The sequence below is a fragment of the Nansenia antarctica genome (assembly GCF_963989245.1).
Source record: "Nansenia antarctica genome assembly, chromosome: 7".
Classification (NCBI taxonomy): Eukaryota; Metazoa; Chordata; class Actinopteri; order Argentiniformes; family Microstomatidae; genus Nansenia; species Nansenia antarctica.
In genome coordinates this window covers 48436127-48463347 of record NC_137677.1, presented here as the reverse complement: position 1 = coordinate 48463347, position 27221 = coordinate 48436127, and the positions used below count along the sequence as shown (strand labels likewise).

General features: G+C 48.5%; 3 protein-coding genes across 4 annotated transcripts in view; 2 read left to right on the top strand and 1 right to left on the bottom strand.

The window, feature by feature from the left end:
* The window catches only part of usp9 (ubiquitin specific peptidase 9), a gene marked incomplete at its 5' end in the record, with an annotated part of 29919 nt that extends 15247 nt beyond the window's left edge, over positions 1 to 14672 (top strand). The window contains 21 exons of one of the 2 annotated variants that reach the window (XM_080535727.1): positions 1431 to 1597; positions 1895 to 2003; positions 2431 to 2577; positions 2684 to 2830; positions 3014 to 3221; positions 3499 to 3719; positions 4251 to 4441; positions 4634 to 4807; positions 4943 to 5084; positions 5265 to 6024; positions 7152 to 7275; positions 7394 to 7619; positions 8013 to 8142; positions 8283 to 8468; positions 8632 to 8852; positions 9063 to 9151; positions 9424 to 9580; positions 9779 to 9991; positions 10919 to 11029; positions 12227 to 12325; positions 12552 to 14672. In XM_080535727.1, coding sequence (XP_080391853.1) covers positions 1431 to 1597; positions 1895 to 2003; positions 2431 to 2577; positions 2684 to 2830; positions 3014 to 3221; positions 3499 to 3719; positions 4251 to 4441; positions 4634 to 4807; positions 4943 to 5084; positions 5265 to 6024; positions 7152 to 7275; positions 7394 to 7619; positions 8013 to 8142; positions 8283 to 8468; positions 8632 to 8852; positions 9063 to 9151; positions 9424 to 9580; positions 9779 to 9991; positions 10919 to 11029; positions 12227 to 12325; positions 12552 to 12797 — 4068 coding nt within the window. In that variant the 3' untranslated portion in view covers positions 12798 to 14672. The remainder of the gene's footprint in view (positions 1 to 1430; positions 1598 to 1894; positions 2004 to 2430; positions 2578 to 2683; positions 2831 to 3013; positions 3222 to 3498; positions 3720 to 4250; positions 4442 to 4633; positions 4808 to 4942; positions 5085 to 5264; positions 6025 to 7151; positions 7276 to 7393; positions 7620 to 8012; positions 8143 to 8282; positions 8469 to 8631; positions 8853 to 9062; positions 9152 to 9423; positions 9581 to 9778; positions 9992 to 10918; positions 11030 to 12226; positions 12326 to 12551) is intronic. The other variant, XM_080535726.1, reaches the window with a different exon arrangement.
* A 1352-nt stretch (positions 14673 to 16024) lies between these two features.
* rpl8 (ribosomal protein L8) lies at positions 16025 to 18560 on the bottom strand. The gene is made up of 6 exons (XM_080536102.1): positions 18543 to 18560; positions 17678 to 17820; positions 17400 to 17541; positions 17044 to 17262; positions 16457 to 16572; positions 16025 to 16209 (listed from the first exon to the last, which is right to left on the bottom strand). Exons 2-6 carry the CDS (start codon positions 17813 to 17815, stop codon positions 16051 to 16053), a joined length of 774 nt encoding a protein of 257 aa, XP_080392228.1. The 5' UTR covers positions 17816 to 17820; positions 18543 to 18560; the 3' UTR covers positions 16025 to 16050.
* Positions 18561 to 23093: 4533 nt separating this feature from the next.
* On the top strand, positions 23094 to 24846 carry LOC308162702 (putative E3 ubiquitin-protein ligase makorin-1; the record flags this gene model as incomplete). The annotated part of the gene is made up of 4 exons (XM_080536844.1): positions 23094 to 23114; positions 23282 to 23381; positions 23541 to 23629; positions 24313 to 24846. The coding sequence occupies 4 exons, from the start codon at positions 23094 to 23096 to the stop codon at positions 24844 to 24846; spliced, it is 744 nt and encodes a 247-aa protein (XP_080392970.1).
* Between the last annotated feature and the right edge of the window lie 2375 nt (positions 24847 to 27221).

The following is a 27221-nucleotide window of genomic DNA, read 5'->3' as shown; positions in this document are numbered from 1 at the left end:
TTTAGTTTTCAAAACAATTGAGTCATTGAATAAAACATCAAAACACTGCATTTGTTTGTGTGGATGGATATATTCTACTTTCTACTTGTCTGTTTGCTTTTGTGTGTTTGTTTTTGTGTCCAAATGTTTGTGTGTGTGCGCAAGTGTGTTTGTGTGCACATCCATATGTATGTTTTAGGTGTGTGTCTATGGCCCAATCCCATTTCTTATTTTTACCCCTACCCCTCGTTTTCGAATGCCACTCGCTTTTCGGCTTGCCTCTCGGAACAGAGTACAAGGGGTAGTGGTTGAAATCGGGGTCATCCCTATGTTCCCGGGTCCTATGTTCCCCACTCCTGAAAAAGGGTCCTATGTTCCCCAGTCACGAAAAAGGCTTCTCGATCCCTCTTTCCATAAGGTTTTCCATAAGATTTTCAAGCCAAGTAACTACTAGGGTTAGGGTCAAACTGAGGAAACATAAGGCTGTGGGAACATTGACACGCTCCCGCTTTAGTCTACTGTAGATCTGCTATAAAATCATTGTCGTTAGCGAGCACTTCAGCTGTAACAAAAATGTAGCCTATTTCAACAGTTGTTTCGTTCGATCTTTCGTTCCATAGGCATCTAGTTTATACACATTCATTTAATATTCATCCGTTTAATAGAAGTGGGAATTGAGGCTATTATTTAAAAACACAACACAGTGACCGGAAAACATAGCTGAGATATACCCATGAGAATGGGGAACATAGGACCCTTTTTTAGGACCGGGGAACATAGGTTCATACGTTTCACGCTATCAATCGATCAATCCAGTCATCACATAAAAAAGAACAATGCTTCATTACCAGGCCAGTTCATGACAGAATAGCGGTGCTCTGTAGGCTAGCAACCCGTGCTCCTACTCTGCCAGTCTGCACTGATATTAGAGGAGCGGTAACAAGTGTAACAACTTTGCTGCTGGACATGCCATCAAAGGGGGAAATTAGACATTAGCTATGCTAGAGACATCTGCATACTAGCGATTTGTTGGTTATGTTTGTTATAAAGAAAAGGTCTATAATACATTGAAATGACCTTAAACTAAGCTAATACGATGGTTATCATAATTTTTTTATCTTTATTATTAACGAAGAAAATAATTACATTTGTGGTTTTATTTTGTTGCTTGTGCGTTCGCCACTATCTTGCCGATGATTCGCAAGGCATTCTGGGAGATTTAATATAACACTCCGTTTGGAGTGTGCCTCTGAAAAAACTCTGTTTGGAGGGCCATGTAGCCCTACCACCTCGTCCTACCCCTCCATTCCAACAACAATCGGGACTCCCTACCACGTGAACGCACAAAATAGAAGGGTAGGGCTAAGTGGTAGGGGCAAGAGGTGAAATGGTGAAATGGGATTGGGTTTATGCGTCACTCATCCCTGTGAATCTTCTCTCCCCTGTGCCAGACGAACGCGGGTAAGGAGCCCGATGGGGAGGACGAGCAGGTTTGCTGCGAGGCGCTGGAGGTCATGACCCTGTGTTTCGCCCTGCTGCCCACGGCCCTGGACACGCTCAGTAAGGAGAAGGCCTGGCAGACCTTCATCATTGACCTGCTACTGCACTGCCACAGCAAGTACGTACGTGTGTGTGTGTTTGTGTGTGTTTGTGTGTGTGTGTGTGTGTGTGTGTGTGTGTGTGTGTGTGTGTGTGTGGAGAACAGAGGTTCTGACTGGGTGTGTGCAATCAACCGTGGTCCTAGAGGCTTTTGTTAGAGCTCATAAAAAAAGCACGATTGAGCTGGGCTGGAACAAAAAGTCTGCAGCCCCAGGGTCAGGTTTGATGACCACTGCGCCACAACCCCTTCAGTGGACGGTGTTTGTGGTGGTAACAATGCGTTGCTGTAACTGGTCCTCTCTGTCTCTGTTCCCAGGTCAGTTCGTCAGATGGCTCAGGAGCAGTTCTTCCTCATGGCCACCAGGTGCTGTATGGGCCACCGGCCCCTCCTCTTCTTCATCACCCTCCTCTTCACAGTCCTGGGGGTAAGAATCCACAGGGGTGCTTGTATTGTGTTTCAACAGACACTTTTATCCAAAGCTACTTCAATGTGTGCCACATGTAGGGGTTGCCAACTTTCTCACTACCAAATACAGGACAAAAGATGGCGTGCCACTGCACAGGGCGGGGGGGGGGGGGGTCCAAGAGTTGGCGCATTTACGCTATACATACGCATGAGGGAGCCCGTGATTGGATGAATATACGGGACTAGGGAGGTCCCGTATGTTCATCCAGCCCAAAATACGGGCCATTCTGGCTAATACAGGACAGTTGGCAACCCTAGCCCCATGCTGGAATAAAAACCCGACAGCAACTAGTGCTGCAAACCCATACACTAGCACCCTAGCACCCTACACTAGCACCCAGCCTTCAGAGGCCAGTGTTGATTTCCTCTCTGTCTGACTGTTCTAGAGCACAGCGAAGGAGCGGGCCAAGCACGCAGGGGACTACTTCACCCTGCTCCGACACCTACTGAACTACGCCTACAACAGCAACATCAACCTGCCCAACGCAGAGGTGCTCCTCAACAACGAGATCGACTGGCTCAAAAGGATCAGGGTAAGATCAGGCCCGAACGGCTGCAAACTGCGCTCCGCTCGTTGTTGAGTTTCCGGTTTCCGGGAGAGTGCGCCAGAGTTGATTAATGGTGCTGATGTTTTCCCAGGATGAGGTGAAGAGGACGGGGGAGACGGGAGTGGAGGAGACCATCCTGGAGGGCCACATCGGCGTCACCAAGGAGCTGCTGGCCTTCCAGACCCCAGAGAAGAAGTACTACATCGGCTGTGAGAAGGGAGGAGCCAACCTCATCAAGGTAAAAAATAGGGCATAGCATTCTGACGGATGTTCTTCACACGGCGAACGGAAATAAGTGTCGGACTTTCGAAATTGTCCCTCCTCCAAATGTTATTTTTGTTCAATGGTGTGTTTAGTTGCTTCTGATGGACACCCCAGTTCAGAGCCTCCTTTCCCCCCCGCTCCTTCCTCTTGTCTCCAGGAGCTGATCGATGACTTCATCTTCCCTGCGTCGAATGTGTACCTGCAATTCATGAAGAGTGGGGAGTTCCCCACAGAGCAGGCCATCCCTGTCTGCAGCAGCCCGGCCTCCATCAACGCCGGCTTTGAGCTGCTGGTGGCGCTAGCGGTCGGCTGTGTCCGGAACCTGAAGCAGATCGTAGAAACTCTCACAGACATGTACTACCTAGGTAAGGAACCCGAGTAGACTTACCCTCGCACCATGCTTCCCCTAAGAGTGCAACCTTTCCTTCTTCTAGCTTTGTGACTGCCCCTGGTCCTAGCATAGATTTCTTTTTCTTTGATGACTGATGGCCTGATAGATGATTCACTTACTTTAGACACATGTATTTGTTGTAAGTCGCTTTGGATAAAGGGCATCCACTAAATGTCAAATGTAAATGTACGAGTGCTGAAGGATTTATGTCTTAAATAGCTAAACATGTTTTTTTATTTCTACGTTTTCAGGTTGCGAGGCGCTGACAGAGTGGGAGTACCTGCCCCCTGTAGGGCCCCGGCCCACTAAAGGCTTTGTGGGTCTGAAGAACGCCGGAGCCACCTGCTACATGAACTCAGTCATCCAGCAGCTCTACATGATCCCGCCCATCCGCAACGGCATCCTGGCCATCGAGGGCACCGGCAGCGACGTGGACGATGACATGTCTGGAGACGAGAAGCAGGAGAATGAGGTAGCGTGTGTGTGTGTGTGTGTGTGTGTGTGTGTGTGTGTGTGTGTGTGTGTGTGCGCGTGCGCGTGCGCGTGCGCGTGCGAGTGCTCATATCTCTATAGTACGTCATTGCCAAGTCCCCGCAGTTTTTTGGGGTCAAGAAAATTCAGCAGGCTTTAGATGGGTCATGGTGTTCAAACATCAAAGGGAACCACTGAATTATGCCACTTCATTTTTTGTCGAAGAGACATTTTAGACCTACAGCTTAAAATAACTGCTCCTTCCTAACTCCCGACGTCTGTGAGCCTGCGGCTTTTGCCCGATGACGAGTTTCATCCTTTCTCAGCATCCAGTGACTGACAAAATAGCCTGCTCCAGGCTCACGTGCTGTGAAGGCAGAGCTTGGAGCTGAGGGCACTAATAGTACTAGAGACATATTGTGGCTTCTTTAAGACAAAGCTTTCTAGAAACGCCTCGAGAACTAGACTAGTCGTTTGACTTGCAATCCGTGTTGTTTTTCACTGAGCCTGTCTGTCATCGACGTCTCCACAGAGTAACGTCGACCCGCGGGACGAGGTGTTCAGCTACCACCATCAGTTCGACGACAAGCCCTCGCTCAGTAAGTCGGAGGACAGGAAGGAGTACAACATCGGGGTGTTGCGCCACCTGCAGGTGATCTTTGGCCACCTGGCGGCCTCCAGGCTGCAGTACTATGTTCCCAGAGGGTTCTGGAAGCAGTTCAGGTACGATGAATGTTTCTGTCTGACTGACATAAAGTAACAAAAAAAAACGTTTGAAGAAAAACCCACAATGCAAAACCATGCTCCACATGTCCCTACTGCTTTTTCCTTACCATTCTGCTGCACCCCCATCTTGACCCATCTCCTCCTTCTCTGCCCCCCGCCCCTCCCCTCTCTCTTCTTCTCCCTCTCTAGGTTATGGGGTGAGCCAGTGAACCTGCGGGAGCAGCACGACGCCCTGGAGTTCTTTAACTCTTTAGTGGACAGTCTGGATGAGGCTCTGAAGGCGTTGGGCCACCCGGCCATGCTCAGCAAGGTGCTGGGAGGGTCCTTCGCTGACCAGAAGATCTGCCAGGGCTGTCCCCACAGGTAACTACACCTTTGTCATTATCCAAATGAAATCAATCAATCTACTGATGAATAACCTTCAATATATACCTGCATATATTGCATAGTGAGCCTGCTGCGGTGTTAACTTTGGGGTGATGTGGATGTGTTCTGTAGGTATGAGTGTGAGGAGTCGTTCACCACGCTGAATGTAGACATCCGAAACCATCAGAACCTGTTGGACTCCATGGAACAGTATGTGAAGGGAGACCTCCTGGAGGGGGCCAACGCGTACCACTGTGAGAAGTGCAACAAGAAGGTGAGAGTGACTCACTAGGCCCAGTTACTGACATGGATTCTGTTTTATAGAGTAGCCTTTCACCAGGTCAGTCTGAAGCCCAGCGTACTAACCTGTCTGTGTGTCTGTGTCTGTGTCTCTGTCTGTGTCTGTGTCTGTGTCTGTGTCTGTGTCTGTCTGTGTCTGTGTGTCTCCCCTCAGGTGGACACGGTGAAGCGCCTGCTGATCAAGAAGCTGCCCCCGGTCCTGGCCATCCAGCTGAAGCGCTTCGACTACGACTGGGAGAGGGAGTGCGCCATCAAGTTCAACGACTACTTCGAGTTCCCCCGGGAGCTGGACATGGAGCCCTACACCGTGGCGGGCGTGGCCAAGCTGGAGGGGGACGATGTGAACCCGGAGAACCAGGTGATCCAGCAGAACGAGCCCTCGGAACCGGAGCCCCCCGGCAGCTCCAAGTACCGCCTGGTCGGGGTGCTGGTCCACTCGGGCCAGGCCAGCGGGGGCCACTACTACTCCTACATCATCCAGAGGAACGGGGGGGACGGCGAGAAGAACCGCTGGTACAAGTTCGACGACGGCGACGTGACGGAGTGCAAGATGGACGACGAGGAGGAGATGAAGAACCAGTGCTTCGGCGGGGAGTACATGGGCGAGGTGTTCGACCACATGATGAAGAGGATGTCCTACAGGAGGCAGAAGCGCTGGTGGAACGCCTACATCCTGTTCTACGAGAGGATGGACTCTCTGGACAAGGACAGCGAGCTGGTGAAGTACATCTCGGAACTCACCCTCTCGTCCACCCAAAAGCCCCACCAGGTCAAGATGCCGGGGGTCATCGAGTGCAGCGTGCGCAAGCAGAACGTGCAGTTCATGCACAACCGTATGCAATACAGCCTGGAATATTTCCAGTTCATTAAGAAACTTCTGACCTGTAACAGTGTCTATTTAAACCCTCCTCCAGGTATGTAATTGTCGATGAATCACAGACAATATAGAGTGACCTTTTTACTCCTGTTTCTAACTTTGCTGTCGTGTAAATAACCTAAAGGGATTCGTTTAACTGGGAAATGTTTATTATTTTTCATTTCTGTACCGTGAATTTCCGTAACACTGTCGTACCTTAAGGCTCCTGCAATAATAATGATGATGATGATTTCAAAAGGTTTTTTATCACTGCTGTTTACCGCTGAACGGACGTTCCCCTTTCATATAACGTTATTGCTGGTGATCAGAGCATTTGAACAGAGTCGAGGAGTTGGAAAAATCACTTGCCGCTCACGAGGACTTGTTAACGCTCCACTTCCCCGCTGCGCTCACCGCTCGCAGGGGGAAATGGTGCCACTCAAGACTCGTTTTACATGTTTAATGAGCGCCTCTCTCTTGTGACCATATATTATGAACATGCAACTAATATTTGAATAGTGAAGTAAGAAAAACAAAAAAAACAGACCATATCCTCTTCAAAATCGCTGCCCTGAGCTTGTGAGGTGAGTGGTACTGGAGTGAGAATGAAGTGAGAGAAAAAGCCAACACTTCAACTTCAAAATGTCCCCGTTCCGCTCACACACTCTGCTGCTGATACAGTCGTCTAGATACAGCGTCTCCATAGAGATTTAGATTAAATGGGGTTGTGTAAGATATAGTGGAGGTGAATATCAGCTGCTGTGAACTGCAGTTTCTATCTGCATCTGAAGTTAATATGTGCCAATGCATTATTAATGAAGCCATGCCCCAATGTGCTGCACTCGGAAATGAACAACGGGGGTAGACATCAGTGTAAAAGCACTTGGTTAGGATTAAATGCTTCCAGCTCATCGTGAGCATAATCATCCTAAGCATTCTTGAGCAGCTAGCAAAGGCCACTGTTATGTCCACATTTTCCATTTCAATTCAAGCTAATTAAGTTATATGCTTCTATTTTGATAGAAATGACACTGGATCTCTCCTATACTACTGATTAGTTATTTTTTTGTGTAGTATGGAGTCCATGCTATCCCCATTGCCCTGATTTTCCTATGCTATTAGAGGCGTGTTGTCCTCACCATGAGGCGCTGACTGCTGATCTCTGTTCTGTTCTGTTTTGACCAGGACAAGACCATCTACTGCCAGAAGCTGAGGAGATAGCTATGACTAGTGTTCAGCTGGCTGCTCGGTTCCTCTTCAGCACAGGGTTCCACACTAAGAAAGTAGTGCGGGGTCCCGCCAGTGACTGGTAAGTGAAGGGCTACCGGTTTCTCTTACCCTTTTCAATCTTTCATTTGTTGATTTTCCACATTGACCAGATATGAGTGATCCTTAACACTCTCTTCCTCTTGCCCCCCCCCCCCCAGGTATGACGCCCTCTGCGTGTTGCTGAGACACAGTAAGAATGTACGCTACTGGTTTGCACACAACGTCCTGTTTGCCTACACCAACCGCTTCTCCGAGTACCTGCTGGAGTGCCCCAGTGCGGAGGTCCGGGGCGCGTTTGCCAAACTCATCGTCTTCATCGCACACTTCTCCCTGCAAGACGGCCCCTGCCCCTCCCCCACCGCCTCCCCCGGCCCCTCCACACAGGTGGGTAGTACCCGGCCTCCAGAAACGACACTGAACATCTGTCGCGCAAGAGAGTGAAGGGCCGAAGGGCTGCATCACCTAGTAACAGCTTTCCCATCAAGTACCTAATTGGCCATGTGGACGGTTGGCCATGTGGAAGTTTGCGGATATGGTACCGAGATCAGAGCTGCTGATATAAATAAATAAATAGTAGCTTTTCATATGCTCTGTATAGTAGTCGTATTATAGCGTAAACGCTAACCACGTGGCTTCATATGCTGTGCTTTGCTAGTGTGTATACAGCTGGGCAACCGCTTAGTAAAGCCTTGGTCGTGTGTGCGGCTGTGGGCCGTTGTCTTGATTTGTAGCCTGCGTTCTTCTGACTTAGTGAGTGTTTGTTTCCGTCTCTGCCAGGCCTGTGATAACTTGAGTCTAAGTGACCACCTGCTGAGAGCCGTGTTGAACCTGCTCAGGAGAGAGGTGTCTGAACACGGCCGGCACCTGCAGCAGTACTTCAATCTCTTTGTCATGTACGCCAACCTGGGTAAGGACCTGACAGTCTCTCACACACACACACACACACACACACACACACACACACACACAATTGCACCATATAGACAGAAGGGATGCACAGAATATCCCCCACCTCCTCACATCCCCTCTCCCTCCCTCCCTCCCCAGGCCTGGCAGAGAAGACCCAGCTCCTGAAGCTGAGTGTTCCCGCGACCTTCATGCTGGTGGCTCTGGACGAGGGCCCGGGCCCCCCCATCAAGTACCAGTACGCTGAGCTGGGCAAGCTCTACACTGTGGTCTCCCAGCTGGTGCGCTGCTGTGACGTGTCTCCACGCATGCAGTCCTCCATCAACGGTGAGTGGACAGGAGTCAAAGGTTAAGTGGGGGGGGGGGGGGGGGGCGGGTAAAGGTCATCGACTAGCCTAACCCTAGTCTTCATGACCCCAGTACCACACAGACAATAGTGGAACACTGACTGTGATCTTTTGTCTTTCTCTCTCTTTTTTTTTCTCTCCAGGCAATCCCCCTCTCCCCAACCCGTACGGCGACGCCAACCTGACTACCCCTGTGATGCCCGTTCAGCAGCTAGTCGGCGAGATCCTGTTTGTGAGGACCAGCTACGTGAAGAAGATCATCGAGGACTGTAGCAACTCGGAGGAGACGGTCAAACTGCTGCGCTTCAGCTGCTGGGAAAACCCCCAGTTCTCTTCTACTGTGCTCAGCGAACTGCTCTGGCAGGTAAGGGGTTGACCACGGCCTCCTCTACTACACACTGCTCTGGCAGGTGAGGGAACCAGACAATTGACTTGGATCTCCCTCTACGTTTCACAATATCATGTTTGTCATGAAACGGGGGGAGCGGGGGGGGGTTAAAATGCCAGTACGCAAGACTGTCAAAGTCTGCAGAAGGAGGTAATCTGGCCGTCTAAGCCGTGTCTGTCCCCCCAGGTGGCGTACTCGTACACCTACGAGCTGAGGCCTTACCTGGACTTGCTGCTGCAGATCCTGCTCATCGAGGACTCCTGGCAGACACACAGGTCAGACTGTCAACTGTTCTCTAACCCTAACCCTGTCCTGTAAAGGACGTGTTCTCCTCACCTCAATGGTGGGGGGGGGGGGTGTGTGTGTGTGTGTGTGTGTGTGTGTGTGTGTATGTGTGTGTGTGTGGGGTTGTGTGTGTGTGTGAGTGGGTGGGTGGGTGGGGTTGTGCGTGCGTGTGTGTTGATTAAACCAATGAAGGAGTCCTCTCGACCTTGACTCCCACATGTTTCTCCCTGGTTGATTATAAGTGGTGTCCCTGGCTCTGTAGGATCCACAACGTTCTGAAGGGGATCCCTGATGACCGGGACGGGCTGTTTGACACCATCCAGCGCTCCAAGAACCACTACCAGAAACGGGCCTACCAGTGCATCAAATGCATGGTGGCCCTCTTCAGCAACTGCTCTGTGGCCTACCAGATCCTCCAGGTACCGCTCAGGCAACACACTCTCCACCTCTCCCTCCCCTGTGTCTAAATCTTATGTATCGGTCAGTATCGCTGTTTATTCAGAAATGTGCCTGTTCTGGTCTTTCTGGCTGTACTGATCACTAGTAACTCTGTCTGTGTCTGTGTCTGTGTCTGTGTCTGTGTCTGTGTGTGTGTGTGTGTGCGTGTGCGTGTACAGAGTAACGGGGACCTGAAGCGCAAGTGGACGTGGGCTGTGGAGTGGCTGGGGGATGAGCTGGAGCGGAGGCCGTACACGGGGAACCCCCAGTACACCTACAACAACTGGTCCCCCCCCGTCCAGAGCAACGAGACCTCCAACGGATACTTCCTGGAGCGCTCGCACAGCGCACGCATGACCCTGGCCAAGGCCTGCGAACTCTGCCCCGAGGAGGTAACACTTTGCCTAATGCCTCATGATTTGATGAACTCACTCACACACACACACACCCTATCTTAATACACTCTTATTGAACACAAGTGCATGGCAGAAGTTGAGAAATGGATTGATGCCAGTATCGATAGTCCCAAAAGAAAGCGGTTTGGCAGCACCATGTTGACAATGTCTGTGTGTTCAGCCTCCCGTCTCTCAGACAGGACCGACTATGGCTCAGAACTAGTCATTCAGTTAAGTCAAATGAGTCCTTATTCCTTAATTAGCTCATTAGGTTAACATTGCTGCCATACATAGTTGATGAACCATGGAAAGTATAGAAATACCATAGCGAAGTAGGTAGATATGTCCATATAGGTTTATTTTCCAAGTTATGTACTTTTTACTTTCGCTGATATCTGGCAATAACTCAATAAGTCAAGGCATTTTAGCCTCTAGGTCTGTATGGTTTGCATCTGTTGTGTAAATTGACAATGTTGCTAACCACCTTTGTTTTTCACTCTTCCTTATTGTGTTTTAAAGTTAGCAGTTTAACCTTGTGTGTACTAAGTATTGTTAGCTTCAAGTGTAGCTCCAGTTGAGGTTGTCTAAAAAGCTGTTATTTGCAGGAGTATGGTTTTAGATTTGTTTGCATGTTTTTACTATAGGTATGGCTTTGAGTTTTCGATAGTTTTATTTCCAGATTATTCCCCCTGTTAATGTATACGAATTCAAGCTAAGATGTTAAGTATTCTCATAATATAATTTCTCTTATTTTTGTTAAAAACTTGAGGTCTTTCATTTCCTCAACATACAAGCAATGTTTAGCATGTTTTATCATAACTTGCAAAATGATACAAATTATAAACTTCATAGACTTGGGGAAGGAATTCCATCTGAAGCGTCCACACTTGTCTATCTGTAATATTAACTGCCATTTCAAAATAGTGTCACTTAACGAAGCACGAGGGGGTGTCTGAAGAAGATGCGGCCATGCGGAAATCGTCCTCGCCACAGCAGCTTTTGCCAGGGGAAGGGACAGGACAGCAGCAGCACACTGTAAGACTTGTATAACCCCAGCAGCACGCTTCCTCTGCCCCCTATCGCCATCCTCCGTCCTCCTCTTGGTGGCCCACAGGGCGTGGTGTTAGAGTAGCACAGTGACCCAACAGCCATTATAGCAGACACACAGCCTGAGACAAACATACTGTTGCACAGGAGCTGGACACAAAAGATGGCATTGTACCATCATAAAGCTTCATTGAGTATCTGATTTAGAAGTAGCAAACATGGAGTGGACTTTTTCTGTCTCTTCAGTCTCATTAGCACAGTCCACTAGCGCAGTCTCATTGGTTATCCAAAGCAGCACTTACTTTCCCCCGAGCCAGTCCCCCCATCTGAACTTCTATCCATGACAACGGTTTGTTCTTCCTCCCCAAAGCAAACTCAAACTGGTATATAGTCAACCACGCACACACATGATCGAAAACTCTAAGCCTTGGCTATAGTGTATGAATTGCTACCGTTGATGATGTGTGTCACTGTATGTGTTCAAGAGCTGTTGTTGTTTTTGTGTTGAGATCAGGCCTGTGCAGTATAGTAAGAGCAGCCTGTGATTAATTTGCATCAGCCATTTGTTTGAATATGTTCATGTACTGCTTGTTAACAGACACACACACACACACACACTTTTGTTTAAAGCTGAAACATTGCCATATATACACTTTATTTACTATTTGTTAGACATTTCATTACAATACCATGTTTTCAGGACATTTGACAATGTTTGTCATCACTAATACAGAGGTCACCTGTTAATGTGTAACTAATTGTATTGTCACCCTGTCACTCTAACCAGAACAAATCACCAACACACAGCGACACTCTTCTATGACTTTATCTTGTCAAAGATGTTAGTCGATAAAACTCACTGAGAACAGCAATCTAGTATGAGCCCCTCAGATCTATGGAAACAGCAACAACAACAACATTAACAAGAGATCCCTCCTGCTGTGTAGATGAACTCTGTTGTGGCCTACACCTACTCACATAATTAACTCTCTTTTTATATTTATTTCTCAATCCTTTGATATGGTAGCAATCTTATAGTTTGGGAACTCCTACATAGTCTCATGGTAGACTCATAATAGACACTTAGAGTGAGAGATTGGTCTATACTGTACTAGCAGCTGAATAGGAATGTTTTGTTAGCTTGAGAGGTAAGAGGAATGAAAATATGTTTTCTATGTTTCCCAGGAGCCCGATGACCAGGAAGCTCCTGGTGATCAGGACTCCTCCCCTCCTGAAGACACCTCCCTCTACCCAAACTCTCCTGGGACGACACAGTTTCAGCAGGTACAATCACAGACACCACCTTTTTCTGTTATGTGATTCTAATGGCCGACAGTTAGATGCAGAAGAGTAGAACTGCTTCTTTTTATGCAATTTAACTTCAGAAGACCCCTGATAGTGTTGATGGTACATGGCCTCACTAATGTACAGAGGCATATTACAGCAGACATGTTGTGTCATAGGGCATCAGTAGTTCCACTAAAACCTGGTTTGGTTTTCCTCTCTCCAGCAGAACAACCACCCCCATGGGCAGCCATACACAGGCCCAGCTGCTCAGCACATGAACAACCCCCAGCGCCCTGGACCTGCCCCTGCCCCTGCCCCAGGGCCTACCCAAACCCCAGGTCCAGGTCTAGGCCCTACCCCCAGCCCAGGTCCACGAGCACAAGAGAACTGGGAGAGCACTGAGGAGGTCACCCCTACCCCTACCTCCACCTCCACCACCACCCCAGCGCCTGCCCCGCCTAAGGAGTAACACCGGCCCCCCCCCTGCCGTGCCTCGAGCCTCCATCGTCCTGCTCTCTCCTCTCATCCTCTGATCGACCGGGCTCCTCATCGGGACACTCTCTCGCTGACCTCCAGGGGCAGGGCAGGGTAGGGCAGGGCCTCACAGCTCCTCTCCAGGCCCCCCCCCCTGTGAGTTTCTCCCCCACCAGCCCGCTTCTCTGCAGCCAGCCTGGGGGGGGGCGCTCTTCCCTGGGGCTGCCTGCCCTGCAGACTGGGGCTTGCTGCCAGCTGCAGAGAGGAGTGAGTGGATAGTGTTGTAATAAACATATACAAATTACCCAGGCCTGATGATGCTGATGCGCTTGTCTACATGACAAAAAGGTGTAAATAGTATGTTAATGTTTTGACTGTTCAAAAATCCCCTGATAGTGTAATTTTGTCAGGTTTGCTGTTGGGAGATCTTGCAGATCTAATGAGAAACAAAATGGATGATATAAGAAACAAAAAAACAAAACAAAAAGAAAACACTTAAAGACAAACAACTCCTTTTTGTTTTGTCACCCATGCTCAGCAGTGAGGTTTGGTCTGCCATAGGATGGTTACTGGTCATTCATCTTTAGGAGGACACATCATCAATATTATTATTATTATTATTAAGTTCCTTGGCAACCTCTTGACCCATGCCAAATCAACTGCTGGGGTTGGTTTTAGTGTGAGATGTGGACTGGTTGGGTGAACTTTTACGGTGTTTGGTTGATGTGAAAAAGCGGTGATACAACATTGTTCTGAAACTCTCATTGCCTTTCTCTCTTTTTTTTTTTTTTTTTGTTCTGGTAAATAATTCAATCCTTTTGAAGCTCTAGTTAATATGCTGTAACATTTAGCATGGCTTCTCACCAGAATAGTGTAGCCCAAGGGAAGGTTTGTGACCATAACAACCAACATCTTAATCCTCAGTTACTGTGGGGGACTTCCTTCGGATTTTTTTTTTTTTTTTTTTTTTTTTACTCATCTACCCCTTGTACATTGAGGGCGATATTTTGAACCAATGTAAGAATAAGTGGCTTTTCAATTGCACATTATTATAATCCTCCAACTTCACATTCGGCAGTCAGTTTTTGGTGGGATAGACAGCTTAGTTTTCATCTATAGGAATTTTGAAAAAGAAAAACACACATATATGCAACAGATTTGCTATGCCAGGCTGCCTGGTGTATAATAGACTGTGTGTGGTTTGCTTCTCTGTCTCTCCTTGGTAGAGCCTAGTCTTTAGACAGACAAATGCCTGTTGGCTTCCATTGTTCCTTGGAGCTCTCCAGGCTGGGTGTCTCTCTGCTGCCCAGGGAGGGTTACTGATCCTGGGCTGTGGTGTCTGAGACCTCCCCTTCCCTCCATGGAGAATGGGCACACAGCAGGGTTGTACCATAAGATATCGGCTGGTTAGTCATGTTGCAACTTGAGCTAAGTAAAGTGTAATTCTTTAGGAGTAAAAGGTAAACATCAGTAAATACTGTATTTAATTGGTAACTTGAATGCGTGTATTTTTTGGATTTTTTTGTCTAAAATATACCAAATACTCCTGCAAATGAAAATATTCTGCCCACCGTATTATATTTAAATATTTTGCTCTTATTTTATAGAATTTATTTTGTTGTATTTCACTAAAAAATAATAGAATTTGATTTAAGAGGAACATTTTTGTCCTTGTGTTATTTTTAAAGAAGATATTGACTGTACAGAGTTCTGCGCCCTGTTTTTTGCCGACTTTTGTTTTGGCCATGGTGTGACGTTGAATTCTGGAGCTACAGTCGCGATGTGAACTTTCACTTTGTGAGGTTTTTTGTGCACAGAAATATAACAAAAAAAGCATTGCGCCCTTAGCAAATAAAGAACGTGGAATCTTGACTGTCTCATTTGTATTCAAGCCTCACTATAAACACCTGACACACATTAAATATACAAATATATTTATTTCTGGATTGTCTGATCAGAGCTGGAACTTTCAATATCAAGAATTAAGATAATTTTTCATGAAGGGGCTTTGCTTGTGGTGTCAGGTGTCAAACATTGCACAAAAAGGCAATATTTATATAGCATGTACAATCGCATAAGAATCACACATTACATTTCCATACACTATAAAATAGTTACAAACAATGTGAACCATTAGTGAACCATAGGTGAGTAGATGGCCATATGGCTACATGTGCCTTCAACACATTCTCAGATCTTCTTTCTGTGGACCAAATGTGAGCCACTGCAAAATACTGTGGGAGCAGAAAGGATGCATCCTTCTTACATCCAGGCATTCACTATAAATGCCATTATTGTGCTATATTATTCAAAGACTTTATGTTTATGTAAAGTAAGTAGTCTTGTGAACCGATGGTTCTTGAGCCTAATGGCCCATCTCCTCTTTCTGTAGTGTGAGGCGGCTTGATGTACAAGTACACCCCCTGGACATGACGCTGGTATGTCACAGGGTCTTACCCCCAATCCAACCCTTAATGCTGAGTGTCAAGCAGGGAGGAATCGGGTACCATTTTTTAATAGTCTTTGGTATGACTTGGCCAGGGATCAAACTCACCTCCCAATCTCGGTGGACAGTCCAACCACAAGGCCACTGACCTGGTTCCACTGTGTTCATGATTATGACCAATCAACCATGTCAATTCTCATAATTATTTTACTCCCCACCACCAGGTGTTCAGGATAGATAAAATACTGAATATCCCATCATTTAGATTTACCAAGACATTTAATATGTTTGATCATAAGATACATGTTAAAGTCAAATGCATCGGGATGGCAAGTCATTTCTAATGTTAATGACCACAATCTCCTAGTCAGGGTATTCTAATGCTAGTCTCAGGCCAAGACAAGGCTCTGATTTGTACAACTCAAATGTCACTGCAGTCACTGGGTGACTACTTTTGTGGTTATCCAACCCTGAAACAGATTGTAAAATTCCCTAGACTGGAGTTGAAAACCCAGTCCTAATCCATCCCATCATAGAACTAGACATTGCTGCCCTCTTGACCTGTTCAGAACTGCCAACTTATTTAGGACCAGGGATCTGCAAGACAAGCACCTAGAAATTACATAAATGTATTGGGTTCCATTGATTCAGCCTGCATAATACTGAAGCTACTAATCAGAACTCCCCCCCCCCCCCCCCCCGATTACAATTGGGCCTCATGGTGCAAGTAGTATATAGAATCAAACACAAAAGGAGGCAACACAGGTCAGTTTTCTTGGAACATATTTTATTATCAAGACAGTTAGTTTTCCTTCTCCTGGACGGTCTTTGTTCCACGCAGTCTGCCTGTGCGGCGGGCAGCAATGAGACCGACCTTGCGACCAGCGGGTGCGTCCCTCCTGATAGTCGAGGGTTTGCCAATATGCTGATGGTTACCACCACCGAAGGGATGCTCAACTGGCTGCAGAGGCAAGAGAAGGGAGAATTGGTTATGGACTCAAATTAATCTGAACTGCAATAATGTCCTATTGCTTCTTTGATAAGAAAATGTGGAAACTTGCACACCAGAGCCTAGCAACTAAAAGGGGAATGTTAGATCGTCAAACAGTTACAAATTGTAACGGTTCTTCGACAAATTTAACTATTTAGTAAAGTCCGGTCATTCAGATGTTGAATGTAATATTCAACCAAATTAAATGGCCACTTACGTTCATGGCCACACCACGGACACGGGGCCAGCAGTTTCTCTTGGCCTTGTACTTGTGGTAGGCACGACCAGCCTTCAGGATGGGCTTGTCAATACGACCACCTCCAGCAACCACACCTGGCAACCACAGGACAGAAGTCATTCAACATGACATTAACTTAATTAAATACCCCATTCAACCTGTGACCTGTTCAAAAAACATTAATACATTCTTCCCTCACTTGAGGTCATTTTAAAGCCAATATGTTTGGATGGGTGAAAACATGGGTTCCACTACATTGCATTAGATCTTTCAAGATCGATCAGCCTACTTTGAAGTAAGCATTTTCAAAGCATTCCATTTTCAAGGATCCTATATAATATTCCATCACAAAAAGGGTCCATCCTGATACCAACCTGCTACAGCACACTTTTAAATCACCTAGTAACATTAGCAATGCATTTGGTACAACATGAGTCTGGAAAGGCTCATAGCAGTTTCCAATACATTACATTCCTTCAGACACAAAAAAAATATCACAAAAGGAATTCCGGAACAAAACCAATAAAAGCCTAGACGCCCATCATTTCTCAGGGCAAGGTCCTTACCGACAACGGCTCTGTTGGCAGATGCGATGACCTTCTTTGAGCCAGAGGGCAGCTTGACTCTGGATTTCTTGGTCTCTGGGTTGTGGGAGATGACGGTGGCGTAGTTTCCGGATGCGCGTGCCAGCTTGCCCCTGTCACCAGGCTTCTCCTCCAGGCAGCAGATGATGGTACCCTCAGGCATGGTGCCGACAGGCAGGACATTGCCGATGTTCAGCTGAGCTGTGATGGAGAGGGGCAGAGCAGAAGGGAGGGGAGAGGGTGTTGGTTATGGATGCAAAACACTTTGAGAGCCACCAACTGCAGCATTGTGCTCATGATTCTAAGCAGCCATAACAACGTCTTAGCCCTGCCCTTACCCTTCTTGCCACAGTAGATGAACTGTCCGGTATGGATGCCCTCAGCGGCAATGAAGAGCTCTGTCCTCTTCTTGAAGCGGTAGGGGTCACGGAAAGCCACCTTTGCCAGGGGAGCTCCACGGCCGGGGTCATGGATGATGTCCTGAGAGGGATAATGATAATGATAAGGTTAAATCAGGTCATAATGGTGAAGTTAATAAAGATTTCCTTTCTAGCATGGATTTCCTTTCTGTGACAGTGACAATGGTAATAAGTGTACCGGTTACAGGAGGACTTACCTTCACGATTCCCTTGATGTAGCCATGGCGTTCAGCGAAGTCAATGTGGCGGAGTTTAGCAGCACCTTTTCTGTGCTTCACATGGGCTTTGAACACGGAGCCCGCACCTTTTCTCTGTCCCCTGATCACACGTCCCATTGTGTCTGAAATGGACAGGCAAGATTGATGTCGGTATGAATTTTCAATAAAGAAAATACTGACAGATGAGACATGCTTTACTAGCTTGTAGTGCATCCTGTATGACTGCGTGCATATACACACAAGCCACAGCGAGCTTTAGCTTACATGACTACAAGTGACAACTTCATTAATACAACTAAAACTAGCGACCGGTTGTCGTGCTCAGCACTGAGCAAGGAGCCACATTAACACTAGTGACAAACTAGTTTTGCTCTCTGGACAACCCTACAAGGGTCTAACAGAGGGACTAGACAGCCAACACGGTGGTTTGAGTAGCCTGCTAAGTTGCATGCTAACTCACATCGCAAGCTTGTAAGTTGCCAACTAACTTGTAAGTGAAGTTTCTAAACCAAAAAGTGTAAGTAAACAACGATGGGAGAAACTCATGACGTTCAAAATATATGGCAGAAACATTTGTGGACTGAAGCGAATCATTAGAACAAGCTACCGGTAGCTGCTAGCAAAGCTATGACAGGCCATGTCACTACGGACCTCTACCCATACACACCACATTTGGATAGTATTTTAAACAACAAAATAGAGACTTTTTTGTTTCAAGAATACAAGCGTTACCCTACTGAGTACTTATTGTGAACGTTCAAATTATGTCAGAGAGTGGATGAGGTTATTTTAAACAAGATTTAGATTAGATTGTGTGAAGAGCATAAAATGACCATTCTCGTACCTAAACCCCGTAGACGGAAAGAGGAAGCGTAGAGGCAGAACTGGACGATTTCTTCCGGAGAAATAGGCTGTCGTGGGGCTGATGGGAATAGTAGTCCATTTGGCATGTTATGTTATTCTGCCACGTTCATTCCATTTGTAAGAAGAAATAGTTGTATTACTTAATTTTTATGTCGTGGCAGTGATCATATTGCATTTACATTTTGGGCATTTAGATTGGATTCACTTTATTGTCATTACATAGTAAAGAAAATGCAACGAAATGATTGTAGCAGACGCCTTTATCATGTGTCGTACAAGTCTATCCATCAGTCATAATAAGAAAAAGTAATCTATGCTATGACGAGCAGTTACATGGCAAGGAGAACGAAGAATTACGTTTTTTCTTTCTTTCTTTCTGTCTTTCTTTTCTTTTCTTTTCAGATTCAGATTCAGATAACGTTATTGCCATTATGCTTGACACATATAGGAATTTGTTTTGGCATTACAGAAGGTGCATTTATGCTTTTTTCACATATACATGAACAAAAACAAGTACAAATACAATGCAAAAACAGGCAAAAATAATAATAAATAATATTATTATAATATAAATTATTTATAGTAGAGAAGCTGTACAGGGGGGAAGTGGGGGTGAGGTCTTTAGGAGGGACAATTTTAAGACGTAGCCTGAAGAGAGTATGGAAGATAGGCAGCGACTCTGCAGTCCTGACAGTGGTGAGCAGTGCGACTACATCCACGTAGAGGTGGCGGGGCCAGGCAGGCGGCGGTCAGTCCAGGTGGAAGAGCAGAGTGACTGGGCAGGGGTTTGACGGCTGACCATCGAATGTGATGCGAGCTGCTTACCGGGACCCAGTGAAGGGTGCGAAAGAGGGGGGTCACATGGGAGAATTTGGGGAGATTGAACTCCGAACGGGCGGCACCATTCAGGAAGAGATGCAGAGGTCTGGAGACGGGGAGCCCGGCCAAGGAGTGCATTGCAGAAGTCAAGGCTTGGTGGTGGCTTTTCAAATAATGAGTTCTATATGGTATAATACATTTTGGCGCAGTCCCAATTTACCCAAGTGAAAAGTTAAAGATTTTTTTTTTTTCGAATCCCCTGAATCGTTTGATTCCACATTATCCACCATAAATTGTATGGGATTTACTTTGCCCAGCAGGTGACAGCAGATAGTTCTCTTTTTTCATGTAGTAATTTGACCTTGGACTTTCTCCTAATCCTTCAATATTAGAAGAGGGAGGAGTAGTTTCTGTTGGAGGAGAAAGGAGGAAACCCTCAGACCTTCCTCCTCTCTTCTGTTTCGATTTCTGAACATTCCATTGTGAGGCTAATTGTCTCTTAACAATTAGTATTGCTGAACAAGAAGAGGTGTGTTGCTTGTGGAAAGGTGACATGTTGCCAGGCAACGGGATATACACCTCATGCATACCATGAAATAGTGGGCCAAAGCCACCAATATACATATAGACAATGTAGCAATTGCATTTTCACATGCAAATAGCGCTTGACTTAAATGACATCTGTGTGCTCAAGGAATGTCATTCCAGCATTACTCTTTGTTTTGAGATTATACATAGACCTTAATTTATTTACAAAAACATATGACAATGAAATATAAATAATACAGTATTATGTTCTGGTTTTGGCTATGAAAAAGTAAAATAGTGGTTCTGATATGATAATCAAAGTATTTAGACAGCATATTGTAACGTCCCGACTTGGACAGTGGTTGGAATAATGACAGATAGCTTCTCTCATGTAATCTGTGCGTTTAATTGTAAACTATCTCATACACAACTTTCTTAGTTCACCGGAGCGCTCTCTTCCAACGGTCTCCACAACAACAACCACAACACAGCACGCGCCCCCCCCCCCCCCCCGTGACCTCCACCAATCACAGGGGTGCATTGGCACACAACACAGTAACAGTGCGAACATGAACATGAACTCAAGCATTAATGAACATTAATGAACAGGGTTGCTACATTGCTCCCCCCTTACAAAGGCCCTCGCCCCGAGGGCCAAACAAAGTCTCTGAGGTGACCCGGGGCCCGTCTCAGTCTCGGAGGTCGTTGTCCTGGTAGTGACACAGGCGGCTCCGCCTGTTGAGTGGGACTACCCTGCTGCATGGCAGGGACTTGGGGTGGTGAATAGGGGAAATGGGGGGTATCAATGGGGGGGGTATCAATGGGGGACATAGGCAGTGAATCTGGGGAATTGGGTTCAGGGATACTGAGGCTCCTGCCCACTGCTGTTCTAAGGCCCGTTCTCCTTGGCCTGGGCGTGTCATTAGTGTCCCTGTCTCTCCGGGAGGGTGTCGGTGGCTCAGGATGCTGAGGGGGAAGAGAGTCCCCTCTGTATGGGGCTAACCTGTCTCTGTGAAGTGCCACCCGTCTTCCCCTGGGTGGTAGCTGGACCCTGTACACTACCTCCCCCACCCAGTACCTTACAGGGCCCCACCCAGTGACAGTCCAACTTAGGGCATCGGCCCCTCTTTCTCCGTGGACTATACACCCACACCAGGTCCCCAGCCTGGAAGTGCTTTCCTTTGGCCCTCACGTCATAGTTTCTCTTCTGTCTCATACCCGCTTTCTCCAGCTGATTGCGAGCAAAGCTGTGAGCTGACTCCATCCTGTCTTGGAGTCTTCTGGCGTACTCCCGCCCCGGGGGAACAGTCGGAGTGTCCGGGGATTTGCCAAAAGCCATCTCTGCCGGCGTCCGTAGTTCTCTCCCCAACATGAGCAGGGCAGGTGTGCAGGAGGTGGAGTCCTGCACAGCAGATCTGTAGGCCATGAGGACGAGGGGAATATGCATGTCCCAGTCACGCTGGTGTTCTGCGGTGAGGATGGCGAGCTGCTGTGCTAAGGTCCTATTGAACCTTTCCACGAGTCCATCGCTCTGGGGATGTAAGGGTGTGGTGTGGTCCGGGTCTTGTGCATGCCCAGACGCTCACACATAGCAGCGAACACCCGCGACTCGAAGTTCCTCCCTTGATCGCTGTGGATGGTCTCTGCTGCTCCAAACCTGGCAAACAAGCCCTCTACTAGAACATCTGCCACAGTCTCTGCCTCTTGGTTGGGCAACGCGTATGCCTCTGGCCATTTTGTAAAATAGTCCATGGCCACTAGGACAAAACGATTGCCCTTGTCCGTGCGGGGAAAGGGGCCCATGACATCCACTGCTACTCTCTCCATGGGAGCGCCCACCGCCAGCTGCTGGAGCAGCGCGTGGGACTGATCCGGAGGACCCTTGTGCGCAGCACAGAGGTCACAGCGGCGACAAAAGTCTTCAGCATCCCTTTGGAACTGCCCCCAGTAAAACCCTTGACGGAGGCGACGAAGGGTCTTGGAGACTCCAAAATGTCCAGCCCCTGTGGTTCCATGAGAGGTTCGGAACACGGCCTCTCTCAGCGCTCGGGGGACCACCACCTGCCACTTGCTCTCTCCTGTAGCTGGCTCTTTCCAGGATCTTTGCAGCACCCCCTCACTCACACGCAGGGTCTCAAACTTTGCATACAAACTTTGCATACAGCCTTAGTTGCAGGTGAGCTCCCTGCTACCTCAGGCCACGGTGGTTTCTGTCCAGACTCCACCCACTGCAGCACCGGTTGTAAATCGGTATCCTGCTCCTGCTGTGCTCTCCACTCCGCTGAGCCGATAACCTGCATCTCTCTGCAGACCGGCTCACTCGCCTCGTGCATGGGACATATCCCCTCCCCCTCCCGGAGCTCTCTCTCACGTGCCTCTCTGCGCTCGCAGTAGCGACACCCGGCTGGCGCACAGGGGCGTCGGGACAGAGCATCGGCATTGGCGTGATGAGCGCCGGCCCTGTACACCACTGTGACGTCGTAGAACGCCAGCGGTTCCAGCCAGCGGGCGATCTGCCCCTCCGGTTCCTTGAAGGACATCAACCACTGGAGAGCTGAGTGGTCGGTCCTGACAGTGAAGGGCAGGCCACAGAGGTAATATCTGAAGTGGCTTATTGCCATCACAATGGCCAGAAGCTCTCTACGCGTGATGCAGTAGCGGCGCTCTGCCTTGTTGAACGTTTTGCTGAAATACGCCACAACTCTCTCCCCCTCCGGCCCCACCTGACTCAGCACCGCACCTGTGCCCACGTCGCTGGCGTCCGTGTCCAGGACAAATGGCAGGTTGGGGTTCGGGGGAGTGAGAGTGGGGGACTCTGTCAACGCCTTCTTGAGAGAGTTGAAGGCCTGTTCACACTCCGGTGTCCAGATGAAATCCCTGTCCTTCTGCTGCAGGCGATACAGGGGGGCGGCTAGGCAGGAGAAGCCTCGCACAAACCTTCTGTAGTATGAGGCCAAACCCAGAAAGCTTTTTAGCTCTCGCTGGGTAGTGGGGGTGGGCCAGTATTGTACTGCATGCACCTTCTCATCCGTTGTGCTGATGCCTTCTGCCCCCAGCTTGTGCCCCAAAAACTCCACTTCTCTCCTCATGAAGCAACATTTGTCAGGGTGGAGGTCAGACCTGCTGCTGCTATCCTCTGCAGTATCTGCCTCAGGGTCCCCAAGGTCGCCTGGAAGGAGCTCCCATGAGCCAGAATGTCATCCAGGTAGACCAGGCATTCTTGGCGGGGGATGCCAAGCAGCACCTCTTCCATCAGCCTTTCGAACGTTTGTTGGAGTCTGAAGCAGCACGAGCTCTGCTGGTCTGATTCTCCTGAGGCAATTCATGGAAGGATCATGCCTGTTTGGTGCCTGTTGTCATTTTCTACACCAGTTGCCAGTGTTGCCATCAGCTCAAATATGCAGGTACTTCCAGAAAGGTGGATGCTGGTTTGGAGAGAGCTGCAGATATCGCCACATCCTTCAGCCTGATAGTGAGGGGACCACTACAAGTAGAAGGGGTTCAGCTACAATCGTCCATACACCTTGGGATGTGCTGCCTGGCCGCAGAGGCTCAGAGCCTGCTTTACTTCAGGCTCAAAGGTTTTCTAGCCAACACCGCAGGGGGTCAGAGTCTGTGCTAACACATGTAGCCAACCTGCAGAACAACTTTGGGCATCAGACCACCAATGTTACTGAGGAAGATTTAGCAGAGGGTTCATCCTCACCCCAACAGCAAGAGGTGATGTCACAGTTTAATTTCGCTGTTCCCCAAGTATCAGTTCAGCAGACTCCCAAGACATCAGCTCAAATTCTTCCTTACAGTAATCTATTAGCTCAAGCTGGCATATCGTTAGAAGGCCAAAAACAGGATGAGGGCTCATCCCAGAAGGCAGCAGAGCTTGGTGGGGCTGCTGCCCCTAATGACCAGGTCCAAACGGACTCTTTCAACCAGAGCAAAGATAAATGTAAAACTCTGTGTGCTTGGAATATATCCGGAGGACTTCACACAGACATCAAAACAGACCAAACTTCTGGACTTTGGACTCCTTCAAGCCAGGAGAGTCATAGCACTATGCTGGAAGAGTATGGACGCTCCAACATTGAGAATGTGGAAAAGGGGGCTCTTGGAATCTATTGGTCTGGAAAGATTAACCTATATTATTAAAGGCAAGCGGAAAGACTTTGACAAGCTGTGGGAACCATACATGAAGAACATGTAAGATAGAATACTTTATACAGGAGGAAAGTTTTGTTTTTGTATTGTTTTTTCATTCAATCCAAAATTGATGCAAGTTGTGTGTGTCTGTTTGTGAATTTTGTTATTGTATGTTTCTCTTTTTTTGTCTTTTGTTGTCTCGTCTTTGATGTTGGTATATAAAAATGATAATAAAAATATTGTGTTTATTTTTTATTTTTAAACAGAGCAAAGATGTGACCTGTGGCATCTGCATGGACAAGGTATATGAGAAGACCAGTACTGAGGACCGTCGTTTTGGCATCCTACCAAACTGCAGTCATTCCTTCTGCCTGGAATGCATCGTTACCTGGAGGAAAACCAAAAACTTTCAGGAGGAAGATATCAAGGCTTGTCCACAGTGCAGAGTGAAATCATCCTTTTACATCCCCAGTAAGTACTGGGTGGAAGGACGGCTAAAGGAAACTCTTATTACTACCTTTAGAGAGAAATGCAGTAAAATAAAATGTAGTTTCTTCATGCGCCATGGATGCTGTCCCTTCAAGGCAGAGTGCCTCTATGCGCATGACCTTCCACATGGCTACCGTCCTCACCGCCGCCGTCACTCAACACATTCTCATCATGCAGTGAATCTGGATGAGTTTCTTGATCAGGTCATGGCAATGACCCTACTGTTAGACGTACTGAATGTCTATGACGAAGATGACGACGATGATGACGAGTTTCTAATGTACCACAGTGACGAGTATGACCTTTTCTAAGCTTTATCGGACCTGCTGCTGCTATCCTCTGCAGTATCTGCCTCAGGGTCCCCAAGGTCGCCTGGAAGGAGCTCCCATGAGCCAGAATGTCATCCAAGTAGACCAGGCATTCTTGGCGGGGGATGCCAAGCAGCACCTCTTCCATCAGCCTTTCGAACGTGGCAGGGGCATTGCACAGGCCAAAGCTGAGGACACGGAACTGCCACAACCCCCTGCCCGTACAGAAGGCGGTCTTCGGCCTGGCCTCGGGGCTAAGGGGCACCTGCCAATAGCCACTGTGCAGGTCTAGTGAGGAGAACCAGGATGAGCCGGACACCAAGTCCAGTGACTCGTCGATGCGGGGCAGTGAATACGAGTCTTTCCTGGTCACGCTGTTCAGCGGTCTGTAATCCACACAGAATCTCATTTTCTGGCTCTTTTTTTTGTTGACCATTACAACCCCCGAAGCCCAGGGACTGTCAGAGGGTTCAATGATGCCTGCCCTCTGCATCTCCTCAATCGCACTGTCGGCAGCCGCCTGATATGCCATGGGAAGACGGCGGGGACGCATCTTGATGGGCCGAGCATCCCCGGTGTCTATCTCATGCTGCACCAGATGTGTCAGTCCCTCTTCCTCCTCTGTCAGGGCGAAAATGTCTTTAAATTCAGACAACACCTGCCATAGCTCTTCTTGTTGCCAGGGCTCCAACGTGTCACAGTTACGTTTCCATATTTCTCTCACTGCCGACAGTCTATCCACCTCTTCCGTTGTGGACGGCTGGGTCGGGGGAAGGGGGCCCAAACCTGTAGAGGGAAGTGTTGCCGGAGATGGAGGCTGTCCACCAGTGGGGGTGTGGGGCTCAACTGATGGGCTACCAAGCATCGAGGGGATGGGTGAAGGGGGGGGTGGGGGGTTTGGTCGGGAGAGTGGGGCGCCATTGTCCTCAGCCGAGGGGTCGGACCCATAACATTGTGTGTCTGTGGCTTTCACGGACAGTGATTGTGGTCTCGGGACCAGCGAGGGGGATATAATTTTAACAGTGGGGCCCCCAGGGAAGCTCAGTGTGTCCTTCCCCAGGTCCAGCACACAGCAAGCAAACAGGAAGTCCAGACCCAGTATACAGGGGTCCTGCACATCTGCCACCCATACACTAAATGTCACTGACAGACCTCCCACATTTATAGCCACCCTCCCTCTCCCCCGCATAGGGGCTAGTTCACCTGTTACTGTTCGCAGCTGCACAGCAGTTGTCTCCAATTGTGTCCCCACTGGAATGACGTCGGGCCTCATCAGTGTTGCAGTGTAGCCTGTGTCCACAAGGGCCGTACAGGGAGTCCCAGCCAGGGTGATGTGGACATGACAAAAATCCCCAGCATGAGTCCACCCTACCACCCTCGTGGGCTCCGCGGTGTCTTTCGCTTCTGGGGGTAGTGGAGCCCCACTCCCCCGTCTGTGCTGTTGGGCTCCTGTCAGAGGTGGGGCAGCATGGGATGCGGCGCCAGGGGTCTGTATCGTCCCATCTATACAGACCCCGGGGCGTTTCCCTGGTCGCCAGCAAGCTTGGGGCACCGCCTGCGGATATGGCCAGCTTGGCCACACTCCCAACAGACGAAAGGGCCCTGGCGAGGCCGCATGTCGCCCCAGTCATTTCGATTGCGTGGACGTGTGTCACTGCGTGATGATTGCAGCGACACAGCCCGGATCAGTTCTGTCAGCTTTGTCGCCCACGCAGGCCTCTCTTGGGTTAGGCTGTTGTCAACGGCGGTTCTCACCACAGGGCTGCCGTCCCGCAGACTGCTCCCTGCTGTCCCAGCTCCCACTATCTCTCTTTCCAACGCCAGCTCGAGTGCCTCTTGTAGCGTGCGGGGGTGTGCCAGTTGGGTCTGGATGCGCAGCTCCCTTGGATTTATAGCCTGGATAAACTGGTCTCTGGCGAGCTCACTCTGCACCCCGGGGGGCATGTGGGCATAGGCTCTCCTTGACAGGGTCTCAATGTCATTGGCTAACGCCCGGAATGGCTCCCCGGGCTGCCTGCGCCTGCTACACAGTTCAGAGCGCAGGACACCAGGCTGTTCACATTGTCCAAAACGCCTCTGCAGAGTGCCAACTAGAGCCCAATTCATAGCTTTCAGTCACGTGGTTTCTTCCCTAGCAACCACCAACCTGACGGGCAAAAAGTATCATAGCAACATCGCTCAACATGGCTGCCTACTATTTAGACCACCTCACTCATGAAGAACTATCAAGATACACGACGGTGATAGGAGTGGAGGATTGACACCATTCAAATAGTGTTGGATTCCCTGTCTTCTACTCTATCCGGACACGTTGGAATTATTTTCCTAACCCCCGGAGAATCAAAGTTATTGACCTGCAAAGGGTGCCTCCTTGACCG

Coding starts and splice junctions, on each gene's coding strand:
- rpl8 (XM_080536102.1), bottom strand. CDS start 17,815: ATGGGACGTGTGATCAGGGGACAGAGAAAAGGTGCGGGCTCCGTGTTC. Junction 17,542..17,677: donor ACATCAAGGGAATCGTGAAG/GTAAGTCCTCCT, acceptor TATCCCTCTCAG/GACATCATCCATGACCCCGG. Junction 17,263..17,399: donor CATCTACTGTGGCAAGAAGG/GTAAGGGCAGGG, acceptor TCTCCATCACAG/CTCAGCTGAACATCGGCAAT.